The sequence below is a fragment of the Myotis daubentonii genome, chromosome 2 (genome assembly GCF_963259705.1).
Source record: "Myotis daubentonii chromosome 2, mMyoDau2.1, whole genome shotgun sequence".
Taxonomy (NCBI): domain Eukaryota; kingdom Metazoa; phylum Chordata; class Mammalia; order Chiroptera; family Vespertilionidae; genus Myotis; species Myotis daubentonii.
Genome location: NC_081841.1, coordinates 178,719,881 through 178,745,214, shown reverse-complemented (window position 1 = coordinate 178,745,214; position 25,334 = coordinate 178,719,881). Strand labels below are relative to the sequence as shown.

Here is a 25,334-nt window from a genome sequence, read left to right as displayed (position 1 = left end):
CCTGAAGGGGGTGTGACCAGCTGCAAACAGCCATCAGCCCATCATCCAGGCTGGCCAAGCACCCCAGTGGGGACTCCCACCCTGAAGGGGGTGTGACCAGCTGCAAACAGCCATCAGCCCGTCATCCAGGCTGGCCAGGCACCTCAGCAGGGACCCCCACCCTGATCCAGGACACCCTTCAGGGCAAACCAGCCGGTCCCCACCCATGCACCAGGCCTCTATCCTATATAGTAAACGGGTAATATGCAAATTGACCCTAACAGCAGAAAGACTGGGAATGACTGATCACTATGACACACACTGACCACCAGGGGGCAGACGCTCAATGCAGAAGCTGCCCTCTGGTGGTCAGGGCGCTCTCACATGGGAGGAGCTCTGCTCAGCCACAAGCCAGGCTGATGGCTGCCAGTACAGCGGTGGTGGTGGGAGCCTCTCCCGCCTCCTCAGCAGTGCTAAGGATGTCCGACTGCAGTTTAGGCCTGCTCCCCGCTGGCAGGTGGACATCCCCCGAGGGCTGCCGGGCTGCCAGAGGGATGTCTGATTGCTATTAGGCCCAATCCCCCAGGGAGCGGGCCTAAGCCAGCAGGTGGCCATCCCCTGAGGGGTCCCAGACTGCGAGAGGGCACAGGCCGGGCTGAGGGGACCCCCCCCTCCCGAGTGCACAAATTTTTGTGCACCGGGCCTCTAGTATTCTATATAATATTCTATATAATAAAAGTCTGATATGCTAAGGTTCCGACCATTTAACCAGTTGCTATGACATGCACTGACCACCAGAGGGCATACACTCTGACCAGTAGGTTAGCTTGCTGCTGGGGTCTGGCCGATCAAGACTGGGCGAGACGGGCCAGACATGCCCTGGAACTTTCCTGTGGTCCCTCCCCGGCTGCAACCTCCCGCAGTCCCTCCCTGGCCAACCAGCTCCAATTGGGACTGGGCTAGATGGGCCCAACACGCCCTGGAGTACTCTTGCGATCCCTCTCTGGCCCCAATCGTGCACCAGTGGGGTCCCTCGGCCTGGCCTGTGCCCTCTCGCAATCCAGGACACCTCGGGGGATATCGGAGAGCCTGTTTCAGCCCCATCCCCACGGGCCAGGCCAAGGGACCCTACCAGTGCACGAGTCTGTGCACCGGGCCTCTAGTATATTACATATTAGCCAATTCAGTTTCTAACCTCTGAATATAAAAAAATCTTATCCTCCCAAGTTTTTTTTCTTCCATATTCTCCTCAATTCTTAAGGAACAATGCAAACCACCAGATCAAGATGGCAGACAGTAAGCAAAGGAGTTTGCCTGTCCTCTATTCCACTATCCCACCAAATTGACTAAAATTTAAAAGGTTTTTAAAAAACAGCATAACCATGGCAGCACTGAAAACAGTAGAAATGTTTATCTGTTTCTGGAAGAGGGAAAGCAAATGGGATATTAATAGTGATTTAATCTAAGTAGAAAAAATACACATTGAAAGATTCTATCAAATTTGGAGGCCGTTCTATTTGGCCAAGGATCCTCAGTTTAGCAAGCAAGAGCAGATGTTCCCTTTTTATGTGGAGCAGATACAGCGTTAACCCTACCAGGGGCCCAAGACCCAGCCTCTAAGCAGAATGGAGGGTGTGCATCTGGAGGACCCCTGTGTTGGCTGCTGGGACCAGGAATAGATGCAGAACTGAGCCTGCAGGCACTTGAGACCTCCACAGCAAACCTAGAACAAACAAAAGAAAAGTCGTTCCCTCCAGAATTTAAATATACCAAAGGACTCCACCTGATAAGGGCAAGATGGCAAGCACTGCAGGGGTCTTCCTGTGAGCAGGTTCTGCCTGCTTGCAGTCTGCAATGACTCCCCAATAGAGAGAAGCACTTGAAAAACAAACATGCACAGTTGCAAATGACTTCCCTCTTTCACTTCACCAATCCATTAGCAAATCCTCGATCAGCTTCCTTTCCAACAGAATGTTACTACTACTCACCATTTCCAAGTTACCACTGTGAAGAAGTCCATCATTAACACACCGGAATAGCTGTAACAGCTTCATAACAGCTCTCCTCAGCTTCCCTCCCTATTTCCCCTCAAAGTCTACACTCAAGATTATATCACACCTCCAATATAAATAGGCCCCATGGAACACCAACCTTCTCACCCTGGGTATCGAACAAAACAAACAAGGTAGGGGTACAGGGGAGAGCTGCACTTTCAGCAAAACAATTCACACTGTACAAGGGCTACAAATATTAGCTAATATCAGCCATAAATCTATAATGAGAGGGGGAAGCAAATAGTGAGAAAGGCCCAATGGCAAGAGACAACAGAAAAAGCCAGCAAAGTACACTTTTTCTGAGTATGGGCTCACCCTGAGTGACAACGTGTATCCTTGCATATTACAAGAACCATGAAATCGAAAGCAGACTGAGTGAAGATAAAGCAGAGGTCTTACTAGGGAGAAGATGGGGAAAGAAGGAACTGCAATGAGGGAGAATAGCAGATAGCCCTGGGCAGCACATGTCAGGAAACTCAACAACTATGTGCTCTCTGAAGGTGAGGGGCTCACCCTGAAGTGCAAAAGATATGCCCCTTTGATGTAGCAAAGGAAGTGGGCAGAGGGGCAGCAGGACTGGCAGCAGACGACCTCCTGGACACGGTTTGGTTCAGAGAAGCAGAGAGGGCATGGCTAACAGAAAGGCCATTTTAGCAGGAAGCAGAATGTCTGTGGAAACAGTGAAGCAGAGAGTATTGCAATTAAGTACAGAAGGCTGCCCTGTCCCCAACACCCCCTTACACACATACCCCCAAAGGACTTTCCCACAGATAGATAGAAAAGGGCAATGTAACTCATTTTGTGATGGGTAATATTTTTTTTAGCATCAATTCACAGATACTTAATTTTTAAATTAAAACAGGAAAAGAATACTGAAACTTACCTGATGAACACACATCAGGACAACAGCCAAAGAATACATGAAAATTCTGAGCAAATATTGACATGAATATTTAAATTTTAATTCAATCACCCCTAATAAGGATAATTAAATCACTAAGCAGAATAGGAGCTCAGTAAGAGAGAATGAGACAAGGGGGAAATAAAAATATGAGTAGTCAACACTCAAGAAAAATAAATACAATAAAAACTCTCAGAGAAGTGAAGACAAAATGAGAAGGAGCACAAGGGAGAAGCATATGAGGAAAAACTAAGGATCCAACAAAATGAAATGGAAATAATGAGTTCAAAAAGACTAGAGAGAAAAAATGTAGCTACAGATAACAAGCAAAGAGTAATCTTTGAAGCAGAAAACTAATAGAACAAAATTCAGATCAAATTTAAGACAACTTTTCTAAAATGAAAGATAAACCTATATAATTCAAAGGGCATACTAGGTACCAGGGCAAACAGGATGAGAATGATCAACATTAAGATAATATCCTAGAATAAGTAACACACTCGAAAGATAAGGGCTTTTTGGGTGGCCAGACCAAAACCAAAATCCTGGCCCCAGATTTTCCATAGCAATATTCAGTGCCCAGAAAGAATGTAATATTAACTAGAACATACAGAAAATTTGTGAACCAAAAATTTTCTTATCTAGCCAAGCCATCCTTCAAGTACAAAAGGTACAAACAGCTTTGAACATAGAAGAAATTAGGAAAAAATTTCCCAGGAGCCCCTCAAGGAAACTACTATGGGATGAACTCAGCAAGAAGAGTCTAGAGAAATCATAGCCAAGGAGGGATGGCACACATTAAATATATTTAATATAGAACCGAGACTGAAACAAAACAGAAAGAAGTTCAGTGCTAGAGAAGAATGCATGCCCTGACACGGCAGGAGGGATACAGCTAACAGAACATGGGAGAATTCATGAATCAGAAAACACCACTCACTGATAAGTCAAAGGCAAATACTAGAGAGAAATTCATTAACAAGTATTATGGTAGAAGAAAAGGGAAGAGGAGGAAGAAGCATGCTAATATTCTTCCTCATTGTAGGAAGCTAATAAATACTGCCCAGAGGAAGAGGGCAAAGTTAACAAAACTATAAAAATAACTTAAGAAGAAAAATACAAACCTTCCTCGATATCAAAGTATTACACAAAACGATACAGGCCAAAAAGCAAAATTTCTCAGCAAAACAGAATGCCAGAATTCAGACCAAACATGTCTGTCACATCAGTAAGTGTAAATGTGTTTAACTCGCCTATTTAAAAGAATTTCATATGGGATCACAAATCAAAACACAACTCTATGCAAGAGACATACCTGAAACAAAGTGATTCCAAAATGTTGAAAATAAAAGTGTGGTCAAAGTTTCACCACACAAATGCAAATAAGTTTGGTTCACAATCTTAACATCAGATAATTAGAATTTAGGTTAAAAAAAAAAACATTACAAAGGGGGGGGAGTTTTATAAAGCTAAGGGCTAAACATCATAATGAGACACATACAGAATATCTGTGCATAAAATAAAATAACAGCAACATTTATAAAGCAGAAATAAGATACTAGGACAGACAACTCGTAGAGGGAGACTTCTCTGTTCATAACAGAGCTAGTGGACAAAAGGCAAGAAAAGAAAGACTACACTATAACGTAGATTTGAGTGATAAGTCTAACTGCCTCAGAAACGAGTGTTCACCTCTTTCCAAATCTCTATAACTCATGAAATCAGCCATTTTAGATTAAAAACAAAGAAACCAGTAATAAATTACGACAGGAGTACTAAAAGTATTCTCCGATCACAACATTGTAACACTAGAAACTAATGTAAAAAAATAAAAGGAGTTTCACGCCTAAAAATTTTTTAACTCACCAACTCTTAAAGAAAAAATATAAAAATAAAACCTGAAAAATAGCTAAAAAGTAATAATGATGAAAACACTACTGTTCAGAACCATAAGACATCTCACGAAGTGTTAACAGGATAATTTATAACCTTAGTGGTTCAATAAGAATTACAAGAAAAAAATGAACTAAGTAATCATGATTCAAAATTAGAAAACAAGGTGAATTATAGGACAAAAAACCAGAACTAATGAAACAAAAATAGGACTGAAAAGTCAAAAGCTTATTTATTCAGAAATATCTGTATATAGCTCTAATTAAGAAAAGAAAGCTCAAATAAATGAGAAATAATCATGGAAGAAATTAAAATGAGACTTTGCTAAATTCTGTACAAATAAATTTGAAAACTCCAGAAAGTAACTCAATGCAAAAGAGAGAAAAAATTGAAACAGAACAATTGTCATAAAAATAGCCATCTCCCAATTAAGCAGCAGGCTTTCCATGGAGATACCATAACTTAAAAAAAAAATTACAAATAATTATTTAAAACCACCCTAATTAATAGTCTGTTATACATCAAAGTCTGGGTTAAAAATTATTTTTCCTCAGAATTTTTTGAGTGTATTGCAATACTCCCTTCAGGGGAGGGAGTGGGAGAAAAGTTAATCAGGAATTTAAGTCTTAAATGTTTGGGTTGCTAATATCAGAGCTTCAAAATGTATAAACAAAAACTGGACACTTAAAGGGAAGATAGGAAAGTTTGTATTTTCCACAAAAGGTAATTAAAGATTTTAACAACTTTCAGCAACTGCTGGGAAAACTAACAGAAAACATTACACCTTACAATTGCAGAATACATATTATTTTCAAGCGCACATAGGACATTCAGCAAGATATTATGCTGGACTACAACACACATCTATGTAAGTTTTAAAGGAAACAAATCTAAATGAATTTAAAAGAAAGGAAATCACACAGAGTATGTTCTCTGGAATTAAATTAGAAACTAATGCCGAAACCGGTTTGGCTCAGTGGATAGAGCGTCGGCCTGCGGACTGAAAGGTCCCAGGTTCGATTCCGGTCAAGGGCATGTACCTGGGTTGCGGGCATATCCCCAGTAGGAGATGTGCAGGAGGCAGCTGCTCGATGTTTCTCTCTCATCGATGTTTCTAACTCTATCTCTCTCCCTTCCTCTCTGTAAAAAATCAATAAAATATATTTAAAAAAAAAAAAGAAAGAAACTAATAATCAGGCCCAGCTGATGTTGCTCAGTGGTTGAGCACTGACCTATGAATCAGAAGGTCACAGTTTGATTCCCAGTCAGGGCACATACACGGGTTGTGGGCTTGGTCCCCAGTAGGAGGTGTGAAGGAGGCAGCCAATCAATGATTTTCTCTCATCATTGATGCTTCTCTCTCTCCCTCTTCCTCTCTGAAATCAATAAAAATATATCTTAAAAAATAATCAGGTTCCTAGGGAACCATCAAATACAGGGTGGGGCAAAAGTAGGATTACAGTTGTAACCACTTTTGAATACAATAACTAATTTGCCCTACCCTATATTTGAAAATTAAACTGCATCTAACGAAAAAGTCAGAAGGAAAATTAGAATACATTTCAAACCAAATGATAATGAAATTAAAACAATAGAGAAGTACAGCTTTAAATGCTTATCTAATAAAAGAGAAAATTGCAAATTGTTTGTACTTTCACTACACTCACAAGCCACGCCCACCAGCCAATCAGAGTGACTATATGCAAATTAACCCAACCAAGATGGTGGCCGGCAGCCATGGAGCTGGAGCAAGCAGGAGGCTTGGTTGCCTCTGCGATGGAGGAAACCAAGCTTCCCGCCTGCCCTGGCCAGCTATGGGCTCCGCTCAAGGCAACAAAGTTTCAATTATAGAAGATAAATAAATCCCAGATACCTGCTTCCAGCCAGCCTCCACTGGGAGCTTGGGTGGCTGGGGGCTGTGGCCAGCCTGCAAACAGCCATCAGCCCCTCACCCAGACTGGCCAGGCACCCCAGCTGGGACCCCTACCCTGAAGGGGCTGTGGCCAACCTGCAAACAGCCATCAGCCCCTCACCCAGGCTGGCCAGGCACCCCAGTGGGACCCCCACCCTGATGGGGCTGTGGCCAGCCTGCAAACAGCCATCAGCCCCTCACCCAGGTTGGCCAGGCACCCCAGTGGGACCCCCACCCTTATCCAGGACACCCTTCAGGGCAAACCAGCTGGCCCCCACCCATGCACCAGGCCTCTATCCTATCCTATATAATAAAAGGGTAATATACAAATTGACCCTAACAGCAGAAAGACTGGGAATGACTGGTCACTATGGTACACACTGACCACCAGGGGCCAGAAGCTCAATGCAGGAGCTGCCCCCTGGTGGTCAGTGCGCTCCCACAGGGGGAGCTCTGCTCAGCCACAAGCCAGGCTGATGGCTGCCAGTACAGCGGTGGTGGCGGGAGCCTCTCCCGCCTCCTCAGCAGTGCTAAGGATGTCCGACTGCAGCTTAGGCCTGCTCCCCGCTGGCAAGTGGACATCCCCCGAGGGCTCCCGGGCTGCCAGAGGGATGTCTGACTGCCAGCTTAGGCCCAATCCCCCCAGGGAGCAGGCCTAAGCCAGCAGGTGGACATCCCCCAAGGGGTCCCAGACTGCGAGAAGGCACGGGCCGGGCTAAGGGACCCCCCCGAGTGCACAAATTTTTGTGCACCGGGCCTCTAGTCCTATATAATAAAAGCCTAATATGCTACGTGTCTGGTTGGCCATTCAACCAATCAAAGGGTAATATGCTAATGACATGCTAAGGCTGCTCAACTGCTCACTATGATGTGCACTGACCACCAGGGGGCAGATGCTCCAACCAGTTAGCTTGCTGCTGGTGTCTGGCTGATTGGGACTGAGCCAGATGGGCCAGACACACCCTGGAGCCCTCCCACCATTCCTCCCCAGCTGGCCAACCTCCTGTGTCCTTCCCCAGCCCCCATCATGCACTGGTGGGGTCCCTCAGCCTGGCCTGCACCCTTCTTACTGGATTTGATTTGCTAATATTTTAAGTGTGCATCTATATGTTCACAAGGGATATTGCTCTGTAACTTCTTTTTTAAATATCTTTGTCAGATTTTAGTGTTAAGGCTATGCTAAACTCAGTTATAAATTGTTCAGTTATAAATTGCAATCCAGGCTGAGGGACACCATCCCCCCTCCCCAAGTGCACAAATTTTGTGCACCAGGCCTCTAGTATTACAAATAAAAAGAAGACTAAAAGCAATGATAATTCCACCTTAAGAAGCTGGAAAAGCACAAAGTAAACCCAAAGTCAGAGGAAGGTAGACAAAAAATAATAATAAAGAAAAATCAGGAGAACCAAGATGGCGGCATAGGTTAACGCCGGAGTTTGCTGCTTTGAACAACTACTTCAAAAGTGAAACCAAAAAACGGAAGGGACATCACCCAGAACAACAGGAACGCTGGCTGAGTGGAAGTCCTACAACTAGGAGGAAAGAGAAACGCACACGGACACTCAGAGGAGGCACAGTGCTGAAGTCAAATTCTGAGGTGCGGAGTGCGCGGAGCGGGCTGGCGGCCGAGGGCGCGGTTGGCGTTTTCAATCGGGAGGGAGTCGCAGACTCTGAGCACCAGATCCAGGCGAGTCTTTAGGGACCCAGACTCAAACTGGAGAAGCGGGACTGTCTGGCTTCGGTCAGAGCGAGTGCAGCTTTCTCTCCGAGCTTTGCAGCGGGTGCTGGGACTCAGAGAGGCAGAGCCCCTGGGGACAGGACTGAGAGCCCCCATAACTGCTCTCTCCGGCCCACCCTGTTGATCCTGTGCGACCCGCCCCGCCCAAGCCCTGCACAGAGGCATTTGCCGGATAGCCTCAGGCAAAGGCTAGATTAGCACCTCCCTAGAGGACAGAAGTTCTCTCACTGCTGACACAGCTGATTCTCATAGCCACTTGGCCTGGAGGTCAAACCCTCCCTGGAAGTAGCTACAACAATCAAGATTTAACTATAAGACTGCGAACAAAGACCACTAGGGGGTGCACCAAGGAAGCATAACAAAATGCGGAGACAAAGAAACAGGACAAATTGTCAATGGAAGATATAGAGTTCAGAACCACACTTTTAAGGTCTCTCAAGAACTGTTTAGAAGCTGCCGATAAACTTAATGAGATCTACACGAAAACTAATAAGACCCTCAATCTTATATTGGGGAACCAACGAGAAATTAAGCATACACGGACTGAAATAACGAATATTATACAGACGCCCGACAGCAGACCAGAGGAGCGCAAGAATCAAGTCAATGATTTGAAATGCGAGGAAGCAAAAAACATCCAACCGGAAAAGCAAAATGAAAAAAGAATCCAAAAATGCGAGGATAGTGTAAGGAGCCTCTGGGAAAGCTTCAAGCGTACCAACATCAGAATTATAGGGGTGCCAGAAGATGAGAGAGAGCAAGATATTGAAAACCTATTTGAAGAAATAATGACAGAAAACTTCCCCCACCTGGTGAAAGAAATGGCCTTACAGGTCCAAGAAGCGCGGAGAACCCCAAACAAAAGGAATCCAAAGAGGACCACACCAAGACACATCATAATTAAAATGCCAAGAGCAAAAGATAAAGAGAGAATCTTAAAAACAGCAAGAGAAAGAAACTCAGTTACCTACAAGGGAATACCCATACGACTGTCAGCTGATTTCTCAACAGAAACTTTGCAGGCCAGAAGGGAGTGGCAAGAAATATTCAAAGTGATGAATACCAAGAACCTACAACCAAGATTACTTTATCCAGCAAAGCTATCATTCAGAATTGAAGGTCAGATAAAGAGCTTCACAGATAAGGAAAAGCTAAAGGAGTTCATCACCACCAAACCAGGATTATATGAAATGCTGAAAGGTATCCTTTAAGAAGAGGAAGAGGAAGACAAAGGTAAAGATACAAATTATGAACAACAAATATGCATCTATCAACAAGTGAATCTAAGAATCAAGTGAATAAATAATCTGATGAACAGAATGAACTGTTGATTATAATAGAATCAGGGATATAGAAAGGGAATGGACTGACTATTCTTGGGGGGGAAAGGGGTGTGGGAGATGTGGGAAGAGACTGGACAAAAATCATGCACCTATGGATGAGGACAGTGGGTGGGGAGTGAGGGCGGAGGGTGGGGCGGGAACTGGGAGGAGGGGAGTTATGGGGGGGGGGGGAAAGAGGAACAAATGTAATAATCTGAACAATAAAGATTTAATTAAAAAAAAAGGAAAATCATAGAAAATATTAACAAATACATAAATAGGTTCTTTTAAGACCAACAAATGTGACCAAACTCTAGCTACACTGACCAAGAGGAAAAAAATAAAACACAAATTATCACTATTAGAAATGAAAGAGAAATAATCACTTCAGGTATTATAGACAATAAGAAAAAAAAAAAGATGATATAAACTTCATGCCAACAAATTCAGCAAAATGGATGAACAAATTCCATGAAAGTGATAACTTACAAAATTAACACAAGATCTAATGAAAATTGTAAATAGCCCTATACCGATTAATGAAACAACATAATCAAAAAAATCTTCCTACTAAGAAAACTCCAGGAACAAAATGGTTTCACTGGTGAATTCTCTCAAACTTTAAAGAAGAAAACATCAATCTTTTCAGAGAAAGGAACAATTTATAACTAAATTTAGCACAGCCTTAACACTAAAATCTGACAAAGATATTTAAAAAAGAAGTTACAGAGCAATATCCCTTGTAAACATACAGATGCACACTTAAAATATTAGCAAATCAAATCCAGCAATATCTAAAGATGATAGATAAGACACCACGTCCAAGAAGGGTTTAATCCAATATCTCAAGGTTGATTTAACTTTAAAAATCAGTGTTAATTTATCACATTAATAAAATGAAGGAGAAAAATACAAAAATATACATAAATTCTATAACTCAGTAACAAAACAAACAACACTTAAACACTTTTTTGTTGTTGTTAGAGAGGGAGAGACAGAAACATCAATTAGGAGCTCTGACCCTATCAATCAAATCCACAACCTGGGTATGTGCCCTGACTGGGAATCAAACTGGGAACCCTTTGGTGCATGGGATGATGCACAACCAAATAAGCCACACCACATTTAGTAAAGTGGGTAAATAAATATTTGAACATATCACACAAAAAATATATTTGAATATACAGGCAACATATGAAGTATTCAACAACCCTAGTCATCAAAAACACAGATTAAGCCCTGACTGATGAAGCTTAGTTGGTTGGAACATTGTCCCATATAACCAATAGGTGGCAGGTTCAATTTCCAGTCAGGGCACACACCTAGGTTGCAGATTCGATCATCCGTCAGGGCACGTATGGGAGGCAACTGATGAATGTTTTTCTCTCTCTCTCCCATCCTCTCTCTAAGGTCAATAAAATAAAATTTAAATTTAAAAATGCCACAGATTAAAGCCACAATGAGATACTAAAATGTATAAAATTCTGACAACATGTATAAATGTATAAAAGTCTGACAACACCAAATGTTTGCAAGGAGGTGAAGGGTGGGGAACATCTGGCCTGAGGGCCATATAAGGCCCTGAAATCATTTGGTCTGGCTCTGCCAAGGCATTGGGGTGAGTTAATTAAATGTTTGACCAAATATAGCACACAACTTTTTAAGTTCATAATTTTGTATGGCCCTCAAATCTTACCTAATAATAGACAAACATGGTAACTGACCATACCTTCACTACACCTCCCATTGGCTAATCAGCGGGATATGCAAATTAACTGCCAACCAAGATGGCGGCCGACAGCCACGGAGCTGAAGCGAGCAGGAGGCTTGCTTGCTCCAGTGATGAAGGAAGCCAAGGTTCCCCGCCAATGGAAAAAATTTCCTCGGATAAGAATTAACAACAAGGGGGGGATGAGGACACATTTGTAATACCTAAACTAATAAAAAAAAAAAAAAAAAGAATTAACAACAAAAAAATAAAGAAAGAAAGAAAGTAAGTAAGTAAGTAAGTAAAATGGTAAAGCGAGACTCAAAATCAGGACTAATTCTAAATTCCACAATCTTTTCACTTTGACCTTATTGTTTAACTACATTTATTCATTCAGCAAATATATGAGTACCTGCCCTGTGTGCCAGGCACAAGTACCAGTTAATAAAAAAGACACAGGTAGCTTAAGTTCAAGCGAGTATAATTGCTTATCTCATAAGGACACATAAATCACCCTATATTCAAAGGAAATTTGCCAACCACTCAGTATTGCTTCAATGTCAAATTGTTCCTATCAAAAACTATTAAAAGAATCAGTCATAGAAAGACAAAGAGCCCCCTTCCTTTTTCATGGTCTCAGAGGCATCCTCAAACAACAATTTACCTTACTAGCTTCCTAAGGAGTGGAATACAGTACTCTTACCTGATAATTCTATTGTAAGCCCCAAATTAATTAATCTCCATATTCCATTTTCCACTAATCTAAACCTATTTTTTTCTTTATTCATTATACTAGAGGCCCGGCGCACAAAAATTTGTGCACTCGGGGGTGTCCCTCAGCCCAGCCTGTGCTCTCTCGCAGTCTGGGACCCCTCGGGGGATGTCCACCTACTGGCTTAGGCCCACTCCCCGGGGGACCGGGCCTAAGCTGGCAGCCAGACATCCCTCTGGCAGCCCAGGAGCTCTAGGGGGATGTCCACTTGCCAGCGGGGACCAGACCTAAGCTGCAGTCAGACATCCTTAGCGCTGCTGAGGAGGCGGGATTGGTTCCCGCCATCAGTGCTGTGCTGGCAGCCATCAGCCTGGCTGTGGCTGAGCAGAGCTCCCCCTGTGGGACGCTCCTGCATTGAGCGTCTGGCCCCTGGTGGTCAGTGTATACCATAGTGACCAGTCATTCCCAGTCTTTCTGCTGTTAGGGTCAATTTGCATATTACCCTTTTATTATATGCCTGGTACATGGGTGGGGGCTGGCTGGTTTGCCCTGAAGGGTGTCCTGGATCAGGGTGGGGGTCCCGCTGGGGTGCCTGGCCAGTCTGGGTGAGGGGCTGAGGGTCGTTTTCAGGCTGGCCATACCCCTTTCAGGGTGGGGGTCTCCCCTGGGGTGCCTGGCCAGCCTGAGTGAGGGGCTGATGGCTGTTTGCAGGCTGGCCACAGCCCCTTCAGGGTGGGGGTCCCCACTGGGGTGCCTGGCCATCCTGGGTGAGGGGCTGAGGGCCGTCTGAAGGCTGGCCACACCCCCTTCAGGGTGGGGGGTCCTGCTGGGGCTCCTGGCCAGTCAGGGTGAGGGGCTGATGGATGTTTGCAGGCTGGCCACAGACCCCAGCTACCCAAGGTCCCAGTGGAGGCTGGCTGGAAGCAGGTATCTGGGATTTATTTATCTTCTATAATTGAAACTTTGTTGCCTTGAGCGGAGGCCACAGCCAACCAGGGCAGCCAGGAAGCTTGGCTTCCTCCATCGTCAGGGCAACCAAGCCTCCTTCTTGCTCCAGCTCTGTGGCTGCCGGCCCACCATCTTGGTTGGGTTAATTTGCATATAGCCGCTCTGATTGGCTGGTGGGCATAGCTTAAGGCGTATCAAAGGTATCATCAATTTGCATGTTTCTCTTTTATTAGATTAGATACCTACTATCATTTTAAATTGCTGGTTTACTTTTAAAAAGGTATTAGAAATATTGAAGGCCTTCATATTTTAACTGAGGGTTTCGACATATTATTATTTCGCCTAGTTGAATAAGGTTATTAGCCATTTACATTATTTACTAAACCTCTGATTTAAATCTCAACAAGTCAAATAATACCTTTTAGTTTCAACTAAACAGGCCTCCTCACCATCCCGCCCCAAATTTAGAGACCTAGTAATCTCCAGGAGGTTGACTAAATTTCCATACCTGAGACACAAACAATATTACTCTTGTAAGACAATAATTCAGAAAGGTACCAGCATATAATCTAAGCCCTCCCCCCAAGACAAAGAATAAACTCCTATTTACAAGAATTTTTTAAAGGAAAAAACAGACTTTAAAGATATTTGTTCTATTAAATTAGTATTAAATATCTTTTTCTTCAAGAATTAAGCTGTTCTGAAATCTATATGATCCTATTAACCAATGTCACCCCAATTAATTTTTTTTAAGTTGTCATTTCCCTAAAAAAAGTCAGTTTGACATATACAAAGGCACCTTTCAAATTATATTTAGCAGCCTGCAAGATTTAACCTTTTTTTACAGTCAAGTTTTTTATATTCTGCAGCTTCTCTAATTTCACAATTAGAGCTGAGCATTTAAATATAGATAACAAAAGTTCCTTTGATGAAACATTTCAAAAACTGACTGGAATGAAAATTCTAGAGTACTGAGTAGACACAATAGCTCAAAAGTGAAAAGAACAATTATGTTAATGGATTCTTCCATACAGATTACCTGCCTTACTGAAGTGCTCTTTTGAATATTAAAACTTATACTGACTGCATACATTTCAAGCTTCAATCAGAATTCAAAACTATACTATAAATATGTCCCACAAAAAGCAGTAACCAGAGTTGTCATCACTCCCAGGAAACCACTTCAGAGAAAAATTCTTTCCAAATTATAGAAAGCAGAAAAACTGAATGATTACTTTGCCTTAAAAAGAGAGTACCATAAATCTTTCTTAATTAGAAGTGTAGTTATCGCCTTCTTAGGATAGGTTTTATCATAGTTGTGATGCATTCTTATTGCACTTAAAATTTTATCCACAATTACCACTTATGACTATTTTTTCATTACATTAAAATTAATATTATTTTAATATCCATACTCTTTTATTAAATAAACAGAGTACCACAACTAAATTTCACCAGAAAAATACTGTTTTCAATTTAAAATGATTTACCTGATTTGAAATGAAAACTTTGCAGTAAGGGCAAAAAGGCTTACTTCCTTTAAAAACCATCTCATTTAAATGTTCATAGCATACTGTCACATAAAAATAGTCTAGTTTTCAAGAAATGTATATTAGTATATATGCCTTAGTTATCTTCCAAAAATAGGCCACTGCCTTTATTCAAGGTCCTTACAACGGAGAAAACTCTGTTACTTCAAACTGAACAAAACTGGGTAAGCAGCTATCCTAATGTTATTAAATAGCTTAGGGGTCATAAAAGATCACTGTCTACTTAGGACCATATGACATAAAAACATATGCTGCATGTATATGTATACTATATATGCATAGAAGATGTATATTCTAACATGTATAGAATATAGACTATGTATAGGAAAAAGTCTGAAAGAGATAATTTCAAAATGAACAGTGATTACCTCTTGATGATATAAAACCTATAATTCAAATTTTCTATTTTGTTATTTATCTTTTCTAACTTATCTAAAAGAAAGGCTACATTTTTTTTTAGGCTCCACTGAACTGGTTTCAACAGCAGAACTTTTTCTTTATATGGTATACCTTTCCAAGTTCTACTAAGGAAGAATAATTTTGAAGCTCTCTGCCACTTTCCTAAATGGTCAACATTTCCTGGTACTCTAGTAAACTTGTTCTAAACATAGGATGTTAAACACATGCTAATTTTTATATGTACCAATTTTTAGATTCTGAAAATCCAATTCCTTATAGATTTACCTTCGTCATACATTTCTTCTATTAAATAGGCCTCTGCTCGGTCTTTCAGAGCATTCACATTGTCAGGTTCCATCTGTAAAACCTCAGAACACACTCGAATAGCTTCAACAGGCTTCTCATCCTAAAAGTAAATGTGAGAAAATGATTTATGGTTTCTACTCATATGTTAAGTTCCTGCATTTCTGGGAATGGGTCCACTGTTACCTTAGAAAAGCAGTGGCAAATCCTCTCTTTTGAACGAATTGTATATTCAGAAACACTAGGCTCTGTCTTCATGACAGATTCATACTTGCTGGTCGCATCTGTGTATCTATTAAATGAGCAAATCATGATGAGCAATAAATTCTATTTCCAGAGCCACAGAAAAAACCTCTACTCTTCACTATGTGTTGCTTAATCCGTTTACCTGAATGAGCACATGCCTTCAAATACTGCTTTTACTTACTAATCTACAGTAGTAAGGAATGCACTACCTGCAATAAAGAGTTAAGATATAAAACACATGACCACAGAAAATGGTAACTCAGAGCATTTCATCAAACACCTGATGAAATGCTCATGATTTTGAAACTGAATAAAATACCTTGTTAAATTCTGACTTTATAGAGCACTTACAGCAAAGCAGAGATAAGGTTTTATTTTTTGGTCACTCTAACTTTCATGAAATCATGGAACCCATTACATACATGCTATTTATTTTATATAATGAATGTTAATATTCACAACTAAGTACACATGTACATCCTTACAGAAGGAACCTGTTTAAATTGCTAACTTTACTAGCTTTCTAAGAACAATAAAAGCTATTTTGGCATTTTTAAAACTGTTGAAAAGTACTAGTCACGTTACACATTCTAAGCTATTTTCCTCAGTAATGGCAAACTAAAAGATATATAATATGGCACATTATTCTCAAAGTGCTACACTCTTCACCTTTAAATGCAGATGAATTAAAACACAGCTTTAAATGTAATATTTAAAACAGAAGCTAGCTATCTATATCAAAATCTTAGTAGGGATATAGTTCTAAAGTTTTTCATAATGATAAAACAACTGTAGGAAATTGCACAGAGTACACGAGACCTTGCTTTACTTTTTACACCTACATGTGAAGCTACAATTAGCTCAAAATAAAAAGCTCAATTAGAAAATACTACACTTCACTTAAAAAAAAATAGCTATCTTTCGGGAAGGTGGAATAAATGTACTTTCCCCAATTTGTCTACCTAGGTACAAATGAATACCCTAGACATTAGACAGTTTTTAAAATATTAAAAGACTAAGAAAGAGAAAGATGGTAGACCAGCTAGGGACCTCTAGACCTGAGGGAAAGCAATGTGGTAAGTTCTTGGGTTTCTCTTTTGCTTCATAGACCCCAGACTTGGAGCTGAGGAAGCCAGCAACCCAGAAATGCTAATTGGTACAAATACACACACATACATAAAACAAACAAAAAGCAAAAACCTGTTGCCCCAAGCCAAAAGACCTGGAAAGAGAAGCTTAACAAGACAGAATAATGGCTCTATGCCAGCCAAACACCAGAGAAAATTATGGCACACCCCCCACCCCTCCATCAACGCCAGCAGGTCGTGTGGAGAGCGCCCAGCCTTCTTCCATGGTTAGACTAATGAGCTGTGCCCACACCCATACCAAGGTGCTGTCAGAGAAGGCCAGGTGAAGAGCCAGGACTTTCATCCATGCTGAAAATGAGTCCCCCCTAAACTCTCACCTGCACCAAGTAGTAGCAAGAAGCCCCCACACCTCAAGTATCGATGAAGGCTGAGTGGGAAACTTCTACCTCCACTGCCCACCCCCACTTTGCTGGAACAATGTCAGAAAAACCCAGCCAAAACGGAAAAAACAGTCTTATATGTCCAGGTTTCAATTAAAAACCACTCCCATACCAAGTAACAGATCTCAAACTGAAAAAGACAATAAATTCAAACACTAACAGGACAGACATGTTTGAATTATCTGACAAAAACTTTAAAGCAGCCATGAAAAAGGCAACAATGATAAACATGCTTAAAGCAAATGGGAAGGAAAAAAAACAACAGAATGGCCCACCCAGCATAGCTCAGTGGTTAAATGTCGACCCATGAACCAGGAGGTCGAAGTTCAATTCCCCTCAGGGCACATGCCCAGGTTGCAGGCTCGTGCAGGAGGCAGCCAATCGACGATTTTCTCTCATTATTGATGTTTCTGTCTCTCTCTCCCTCTCCCTCAATCTGAAATAAAAACATTTTTTTTAAAAAAGTGCCTCAACAAAGAAACAAAAGATATAAAAGAATAACCAAATTGAATTTTTGCCTCAACAAAGAAACAGAAGATATAAAAGAATAATTTTTAGAATTGAAAAACTGAAATAAAAGGGCCACTGAATGTGTTTAACAGCTGATTGAAGGAGAAAGGAAAGAATCAGTGAATTAGAACAACAGAAATTACCAAATCTTAACAGAGAGAAAATAAATGGGGGGAAAAAATGAACAGAGCCCAGGAACCTGTGGGGCTATAACAAAAGAGTTATTAACCTTTAGTCAATCAGAGTCTAAGAAGCAAAGGATAGAGAGGGAAGGGCTCAATAGCACTCCAAAAAATATTAGCTGGGAACTTACCAAATCTGATAAGATGTAAACCTATATATTCTAGCAATGAAATAAGACTCCAAAAAGGATAAACATAGGAAATGCACACTGAGGCACATCATAATTAAACTCATGAATACTAAAAACAAGCGTAAAAAAATCTTATAAGAAGTTAGAGGAAAATGATACCTTATCTTTAGGAGAAAAAAGCAATTAAAATGACGATGGGTTTCTCATCAGGAATCATGGAGGCCAGAAAAAAGTGGTACAATATTTTTCAGGTACTGTAACAAAGGAACTGTTATAACCGAGATTCCTATACCATGAGGGGCAAGAGGGGGGAGGGAGAATCTCTGTATATATCTCTATCACTTTAGAGACTACATTACCTTCTAGTAATTTATATGTCTGTCTCCCTAACTATACCAAAAGCTTCTTAAAATAAAAAACTAGTCATATGCATTTCTGCAACCCCAGGACATAGTCAGGGCTTGATACAGGAGATACTCAATAAGTATTTGGTGAAATGTAAATAAATCTGGTAAGAATACTATGCAGTTACTATTATTTATATTCTGCCTTATTTTTTTTAATGTACAGTTTTTGTTAAAGCCCAGTGTTAAGATAACTCCATCCTTGATTGCTAAGGGGTAAAAAAGCAAGCAGTTCAATGGTTCTTTTGTGCCTACAAAGGACACATGAGGGAATGCTGGAGAGTCTAGACAGCATATGCTTACCTGCCATCTCTGATGAGTTCCTCAGCTGACTCAATCAGCTTATTAAGTTTCTTTACTTGTTTATAGTGTGCAAAACATCTTTTATGATCCTGGTCAAGTTTAAGGCATTCACGAACTTCACTGCTCATGTATTAAAAAGAAGAAAATATTCCAAGTCAAAATAACTAATGAGTATTATTCCTTAATAAAACATTTACAAATATAGAAATTACAATAAAAGGTATTTTGTTGTGTGTAACAATTAAAACATACTGGCTTAATAATTTACCACATATTTGTATGTATGGTATTGGAACATGCACACATTTATTAATTCAAATTAAAATGACTTAAGTAGGGTTATACATTAAATACTCCCATTTTGTTTCTACAAATAACATCCCTATTTATTTTAATAAGCATAGTTCATGAAAATAAACTATGTCGAAGTAGAATAACTTGAAATGTATAACTAGATAATAGAATATAAACACAAAATATATAAACAGACAACAGAAAATAAAAACAGCCTTAATCACAATTTTATTAATTTAAAATTAAAAAGAAAATAGTATTATGTTACTGCCAACAACAAAAGGATGATGAGGCGTGTGAGCCAGAAGAACGGACCTGAGGGATAGTTCATGATCTCCTAGTTGGTAGTACAGTGTGCTGATTTTATAAAAAGCCTCAGTATTGTCATTCTTCAATTTTGATGCAGCTTTTAAGTCACTTATTGCTTTCCTAGGTTCCCCTTCTTTTATAAAACACTCAGCTCGAAGTTCCCGTAGATCAGCATCCCAAACACAAACCTTGAGAAACAAAAGAACTAGACTTTAAGAAAGAAACAAGAAATTATGCACATTTATACTTACACCCCACATATTTTACCTACATATTTATCAATATAAAACATCCTCAATTAATGTGGTAACTTCTATATGGTATATAGTAGTTAAAAATCTGATACAATTTAGATGTGACAAAAATTAGTAAATGTAATAATTTCTCTAAGAATATCGTAAATAAATTGTAACAGGGGAAGGATATACATACACTGACAAGGCTCTTTTCCTACATCCTTCAATGGCATAATTGTAAAACTTTGAAAATAAGAACGCATGGCATTTACCAGTAGAAGGTTGTTCCCAATGAAACATTTGATTTTGAAGAGGGTATTCTGTAATTGGATTTTTGTAACCAACAATTCTAATTTCTAGTAAAAAATAAAAATCTAGGTTCTAAATTTGCAAAATATTTTTATTCTACTAATAACTAAGTAAAATTCTCTTTTGTAAAATGTCATCTTGAAATTAAGTCCTCATATCAGAAAAAGAGAAAAAAAGAAAAACAATGTGAGAAGGTGGAGGCTTCATTTCCATTTTATTGAACAGTTTACCATGTGTAGTAAATGCACTGGTACTCTTCAAAATGTAAACCCAAAAGCTTACCAATAAGGTCTGTGGAAGTGTCTGTACACATTTCTTAAAAGTTATGCTAAAGTCATGTCAACTTCTCACATATATTGAGTTATCAAAGACAACATTGGACATCAATTAAATATGAACAATAAGTTATGTCAAAATAGACAGTTTAAATACTGGAAGGTAAAAATTGTAACTGTATTTTTCCTTAATAAAACATTTACAAAATGATTTAGCAAAACATGAATTCTACTGGATCACATCACAATTTCCTCTATAAAATTGTCAAAGTGCACATTCTACATATAAGTTTACTGCCAAGATGAAATGAAACTATATATGAAAGTCCTATAAAAATGATAAATATGAATTATGATTGCTTTCATATGAATATTTTAGTAAACTTCCTTCTGAAACCACTTGTCTTTCGTAAGTCCTTCAGAGGCAACGAAACTATAGACTTTGTTTTCCCAATCTAGAACTGTCTGGATCCTATCAACTCCTTCATCTGCCTTCTTCCCTAGCAACTTCTCACTCCTCTTTCTTTCCAAACATTATTTTTCCTTTTTCTTAACCAACTCTTTCATCTTGTACTCCATTATTTAACCTCTAGAATTTTCTTCCCCACTCCCCCCCCAAAAAAAGTCAAGTAAAAATAGCAAAACAAGCAATGTGTAAAAATATGTAACTCCTATTTCATAGCACATTCATTACATTTACTGAAAACTTCAGTTCCAAATTTTGTTCTCTATAAAGACCATGTTTCTCTTAAGAGCCAAAAGCCCAAGGACAGTCTGATTTTATACTATTTAGGTTTTCTGTGGTACATTACATCAAAGTATAATAAAGATGCCTTATTGTAAAAAGCAGTATTAGGCTTATCAGCTTCACTACTTAAGAAACTTACCTCTAAAATCTTGTCAAGGGAGGTGATAGCACCAATATAATCTGAGTTTTCAAAAGCATCAAGGGCCTGTGAACGCAAACGCTGCATTTCATCAGATTTTATAAGTTGGGATTGGGCTTCCTTTTCTTCATTTTCACTTGGATTAGATTTGAGCTATAAGAATAATAAATCAAATTAAACAGGGTTTCCATCTCTTAAGTCTAAAACCCATAGCATACGCAATAATCTAACCGTTCCTAATTAAGTTCACTGGGGAGAAAGGAATGACACACAAGCAGAACTGGCTTGTCTTGTCCACTGACGTGCTCCTGGTGCTGACCACCATGGAAAGCAACCGCAAAGGCACCTCCCACCAGTGTGGTGCACATGAGCAAGCAGTGGAGCGAGGGTCAAAGACCTGGAGCCCCAGACACAGGAAGCAAATATATTTAGGAACATGAGAGGGTAGAGAAGAATGAAGAATAAAGGAAAGCAACACTCCCACTTTCTTATGTATAGCTCTAGAGAAAATAATGAGTTTTATGTATTTTGCTTTCTAGTTATACTTCCTAAGTATTTTTAAGTATAAAATAATTTTACCAAAATAATAAAAAAAAACACAGGGAAAGAGAGACAGAGAGGGCACTTTTTAGAGCTTATAAGACAGAAAAGCATTTGATGCCAAAGGGGCTAAGATATAATAAGAAAGAATATACAAGGAAAAATAAGAGTATTAGTAATACCTTATTTAAAAGGCTTATGATGTGGTTTTAAGAGGTTTACACTTTGTCTCTTTTATTTTAAACAGGAGGCCCAGTGCATGGATTCGTGCACCAGTAAGGTCCCTCGGCCCTGTGGGATAGGGCTGAAACCGGTAGTCCAACATCCCCAGAGGGATGTAGTAGTGTGCGAAGTGGCAGGCAGCTGAGAGGAGCCCGAGCCCGGCTGGGCGCTGCACCGCTCCCACTCATCCCAGCCCCACTGTGCCCACCTGCCGCTAGGTAAGCTCACTGCCGCTCTGCTGCAGTCTCCACGCACCAGTCCCAGGGCGATACCAGCACGCCCATGGCCAAGAAGCAGCCCAGTCAGTCCTGATGCCAGTCCCGATCCCAGTCACTGTCCAGATGGGGGAGGGGCAAGCAGGAGGAATGTCCACGTGAGAGGCTCACACCGCTGCAGGAGCCTGTCAGTCAGCTGAGCAGCACTCCGCTGTGGGAGCACAGTGATCATCAGGGGGCTGCTCCTGCATTCAGCATCTGGCCCCTGGTGGTCAGTGAACATCATAGCAACTGGTCGAATGCTTAAGCTTTTATATAGATAGATATTTTTATTGATTTTGAAAGAGAGAGGAAGGGAGACGAGGAGAGAGAAAGAGAGAAAGAAAGAGAGAGAGAGAGAGAGACAGACAGACAGACACATTAATGTGAGAGCAGAACATTGATTGGATCAGCTGCCTCCTGCATATCCGCTACCAGGGATCGAGCCTGCAATCGGGCATGTGGCCTGACCAGGAATCAAACTGGCAACCTTTTGATGCACATGATGATACCCAACCAACTGAACCACACCAACTAGGGCCTTTGTCTCTTTTTTAACAACATTATCCATGTATAATTTATATATCAAAAATTCACTAATTTTGGGTAATTCTATGATTTTTAATAAATTAACCATGTATGCAATCATCTCCACATTTTTAGACCATTTATGTCACCCCAATAAGATCCTTTCTGTCTGTTTACAGTTCATCCCTGCTCCCAGCATGGTCTCATACACAATGACTCTTAATAATTACTTCCTCCAGATGGAAAACATTAAGCTTAATGGCTCAGAAAAATTAGGTGCGACATTAAAAAGCTACTGACTTTTAACAACATAAATTGATGAACAAAAATAGATTCAGAGACACAGAAGCATCAAACAGACCATCCAACCTCAGAGGAAAAGCAGGGGAAGGGATGATAAGAGATCAACCAAAGGACTTGTATGCATGCATATAAGCATAACCCATGGACACAGATAGTACAGGGGGTGAGGACATGTGCTGGGGGTGGGAATGGCCAGGGAGAGGTCAATGGGGGTAAAGGAGACATATGTGATACTTTAAACAATAAAGAATTTTAATTTTTTTTAAAAAGCTACTGACTTTTTTGGGAACTTTTTTCTTTAAGATTAGTTCTGTAATAATTCCTGAAATCTAATATTCTTATTAAGATGAGAATTGTAGTTGCTAGGTTCCAATTTTGGATGCGGTGAAGACAATAGTTGATTTCTAAAAATGTCTCTTCTTCAATTGACCAATCATATTGTTTCCCCTTCTAGTGGATTTATTTTGTAAAAATACCCCCAGAACCACCTGGTAGGAGAAAATACTCCAAAGGAGAAGCATTAAGATTATCATCACTTGATAGAGGCTCTATATTTCTCCACTTGTTTTTAGGATACTTTAGGTATTCTATTTCGTCTGTATAACCTCTGGCTTTTGAAGGAATAGACAGTACTCCAAGTAGTCATAGGTAATTAGGAAGAAATTGGTCACCTCAGCTTGCTCTGGCTTGTGGGGGACTGTCACTGCATGACTGAATTATCCAGCTGAAGGTGAGTTGCATTACGGCCATGGAATGATTGTCTATGCCTGTCTTATCATCCTTGGGGTGGTCTTGAATACTTGTGATAGACCACATTGGAAGGAGTACAAATGTGTGTGTGTGTGCTGTCTCTTTGCTCTCGGTAGAAGTTTATTGATAACTTGTTTTCTATATGTTCACCACTGCTCCCTTTTGGATAGATTGTATTGGAATGTATTACAGAGTGCCTCTTCTGGATGGAATGTGCTTCTTTCCTCTCCTAATCTTTTTTTTTTTTTTAAATATATTTTATTGATTTTTTACAGAGAGGAAGGGAGAGAGATAGAGAGCTAGAAACATCGATGAGAGAGAAACATCGATCAGCTGCCTCCTGCACATCTCCTATTGGGGATGTGCCCACAACCCAGGTACATGCCCTTGACCGGAATCGAACCTGGGACCCTTGAGTCTGCAGGCTGACGCTCTATCCACTGAGCCAAACCGGTTTCGGCTCCTCTCCTAATCTTAACAGTCTAGTCTCTTCCACACAATTTTTGTTGTTGTTGGAAGGTGAGAGAGGGGAAAGTCAGTGGACAAGGCAAGCTATAAGCTTTAAATAATTGCCACTTATACCAATCTAGCACACACAAATGTTTTCTGTAGTAATAACATTTAGACAACATTTTTATTTTGCCATTTAACTAACTTTATTTTCCACAACTAGGTTTATAAAGCAACACCATTTATACTAATAAAAGAGTAATATGCTAATTAGGGCGGACATTTGAGCCTTCTGGACAAAGCCACAGCGGCTGCCTGGGGCTCAGGCAAGCCATGGATAGCAGCTGCCTTTGCAAGGGCCCGAGGCTCAGGTAGCCACGATGGCTGGCAGTGGCAGCAGCAGAGGTGTGATAGGGGAATCGCCTTCCCCTGATCAGCCGGTGAGAGGGAGGCCAGACTGCGTCAGTCAGACATCCCCTGAGGGCTCCCGGACTGTGAGAGGGGGGCAGGCAGGGCTGAGGGACCCCCCACCCCAGTGCACGAATTTTCATGCACCAGGCCTCTAGTGTGTGTGTGTGTCTGTGTGTGTGTGTGTGTGTGTATTTCTTGTTAATGAATATTCTTTACAATCTTTGAGAAAGTATTTTTCTTTCATAATACAGATTTTTCTGCAAAAGTTCTGTTTATATTTGCAATGTTCACAGTATTATATATGACTAGAAACATTTCCCTCAAATTCCATCAACCTTAGGCTCTATATTATTTGTTTATTTTTGCTTAATGTAACAGACAGTGTCCCTCTAAATAGTTTCAATGTTTATCTCCTCACTTAGAAAGACTAATTATTGGAGGTATTGGTTTTGAATTTGTACCTCTGTGCTGTTCACCTGATAACATTCATTTGTCACTTGTCCAGAAGAATGTAGGTTCTAAATCAGGGGTGGGCAAACTTTTTGACTCGAGGGCCACAATGGGTTCTTAAACTGGACCAGAGGGCCGGAACAAAAGCATGGATGGAGTGTTTGTGAACTAATATAAATTCAAAGTAAACATCATTACATAAAAGGGTACGGTCTTTTTTTTTTTTTTTTTTTTAGTTTTATTCATTTCAAACGGGCCGGATCTGGCCCACGGGCCATAGTTTGCCCACGGCTGTTCTAAATGCTTGAAATTTAATCAATTTAATATATGTTAACTGCTAAGCTCTTCTCAATATTCCCATTTTATGATCCCGTCTCCTCCTCTGCCATCTAC

At 40.3% G+C, this 25,334-nt stretch overlaps 1 protein-coding gene across 2 annotated transcripts in view; it reads right to left on the bottom strand.

Moving 5' to 3' along the window:
• The window catches only part of DNAJC3 (DnaJ heat shock protein family (Hsp40) member C3), a 77,278-nt gene that overhangs the window by 8,822 nt on the left and 43,122 nt on the right, over positions 1-25,334 (bottom strand). For both annotated transcript variants that reach the window (XM_059684975.1, XM_059684976.1), the window contains 5 exons: positions 21,034-21,186; positions 19,333-19,514; positions 18,724-18,843; positions 15,606-15,711; positions 15,402-15,522 (listed from right to left, as the gene is read on the bottom strand). In XM_059684975.1, the coding sequence (XP_059540958.1) occupies positions 15,402-15,522; positions 15,606-15,711; positions 18,724-18,843; positions 19,333-19,514; positions 21,034-21,186 (682 nt within the window). The remainder of the gene's footprint in view (positions 1-15,401; positions 15,523-15,605; positions 15,712-18,723; positions 18,844-19,332; positions 19,515-21,033; positions 21,187-25,334) is intronic.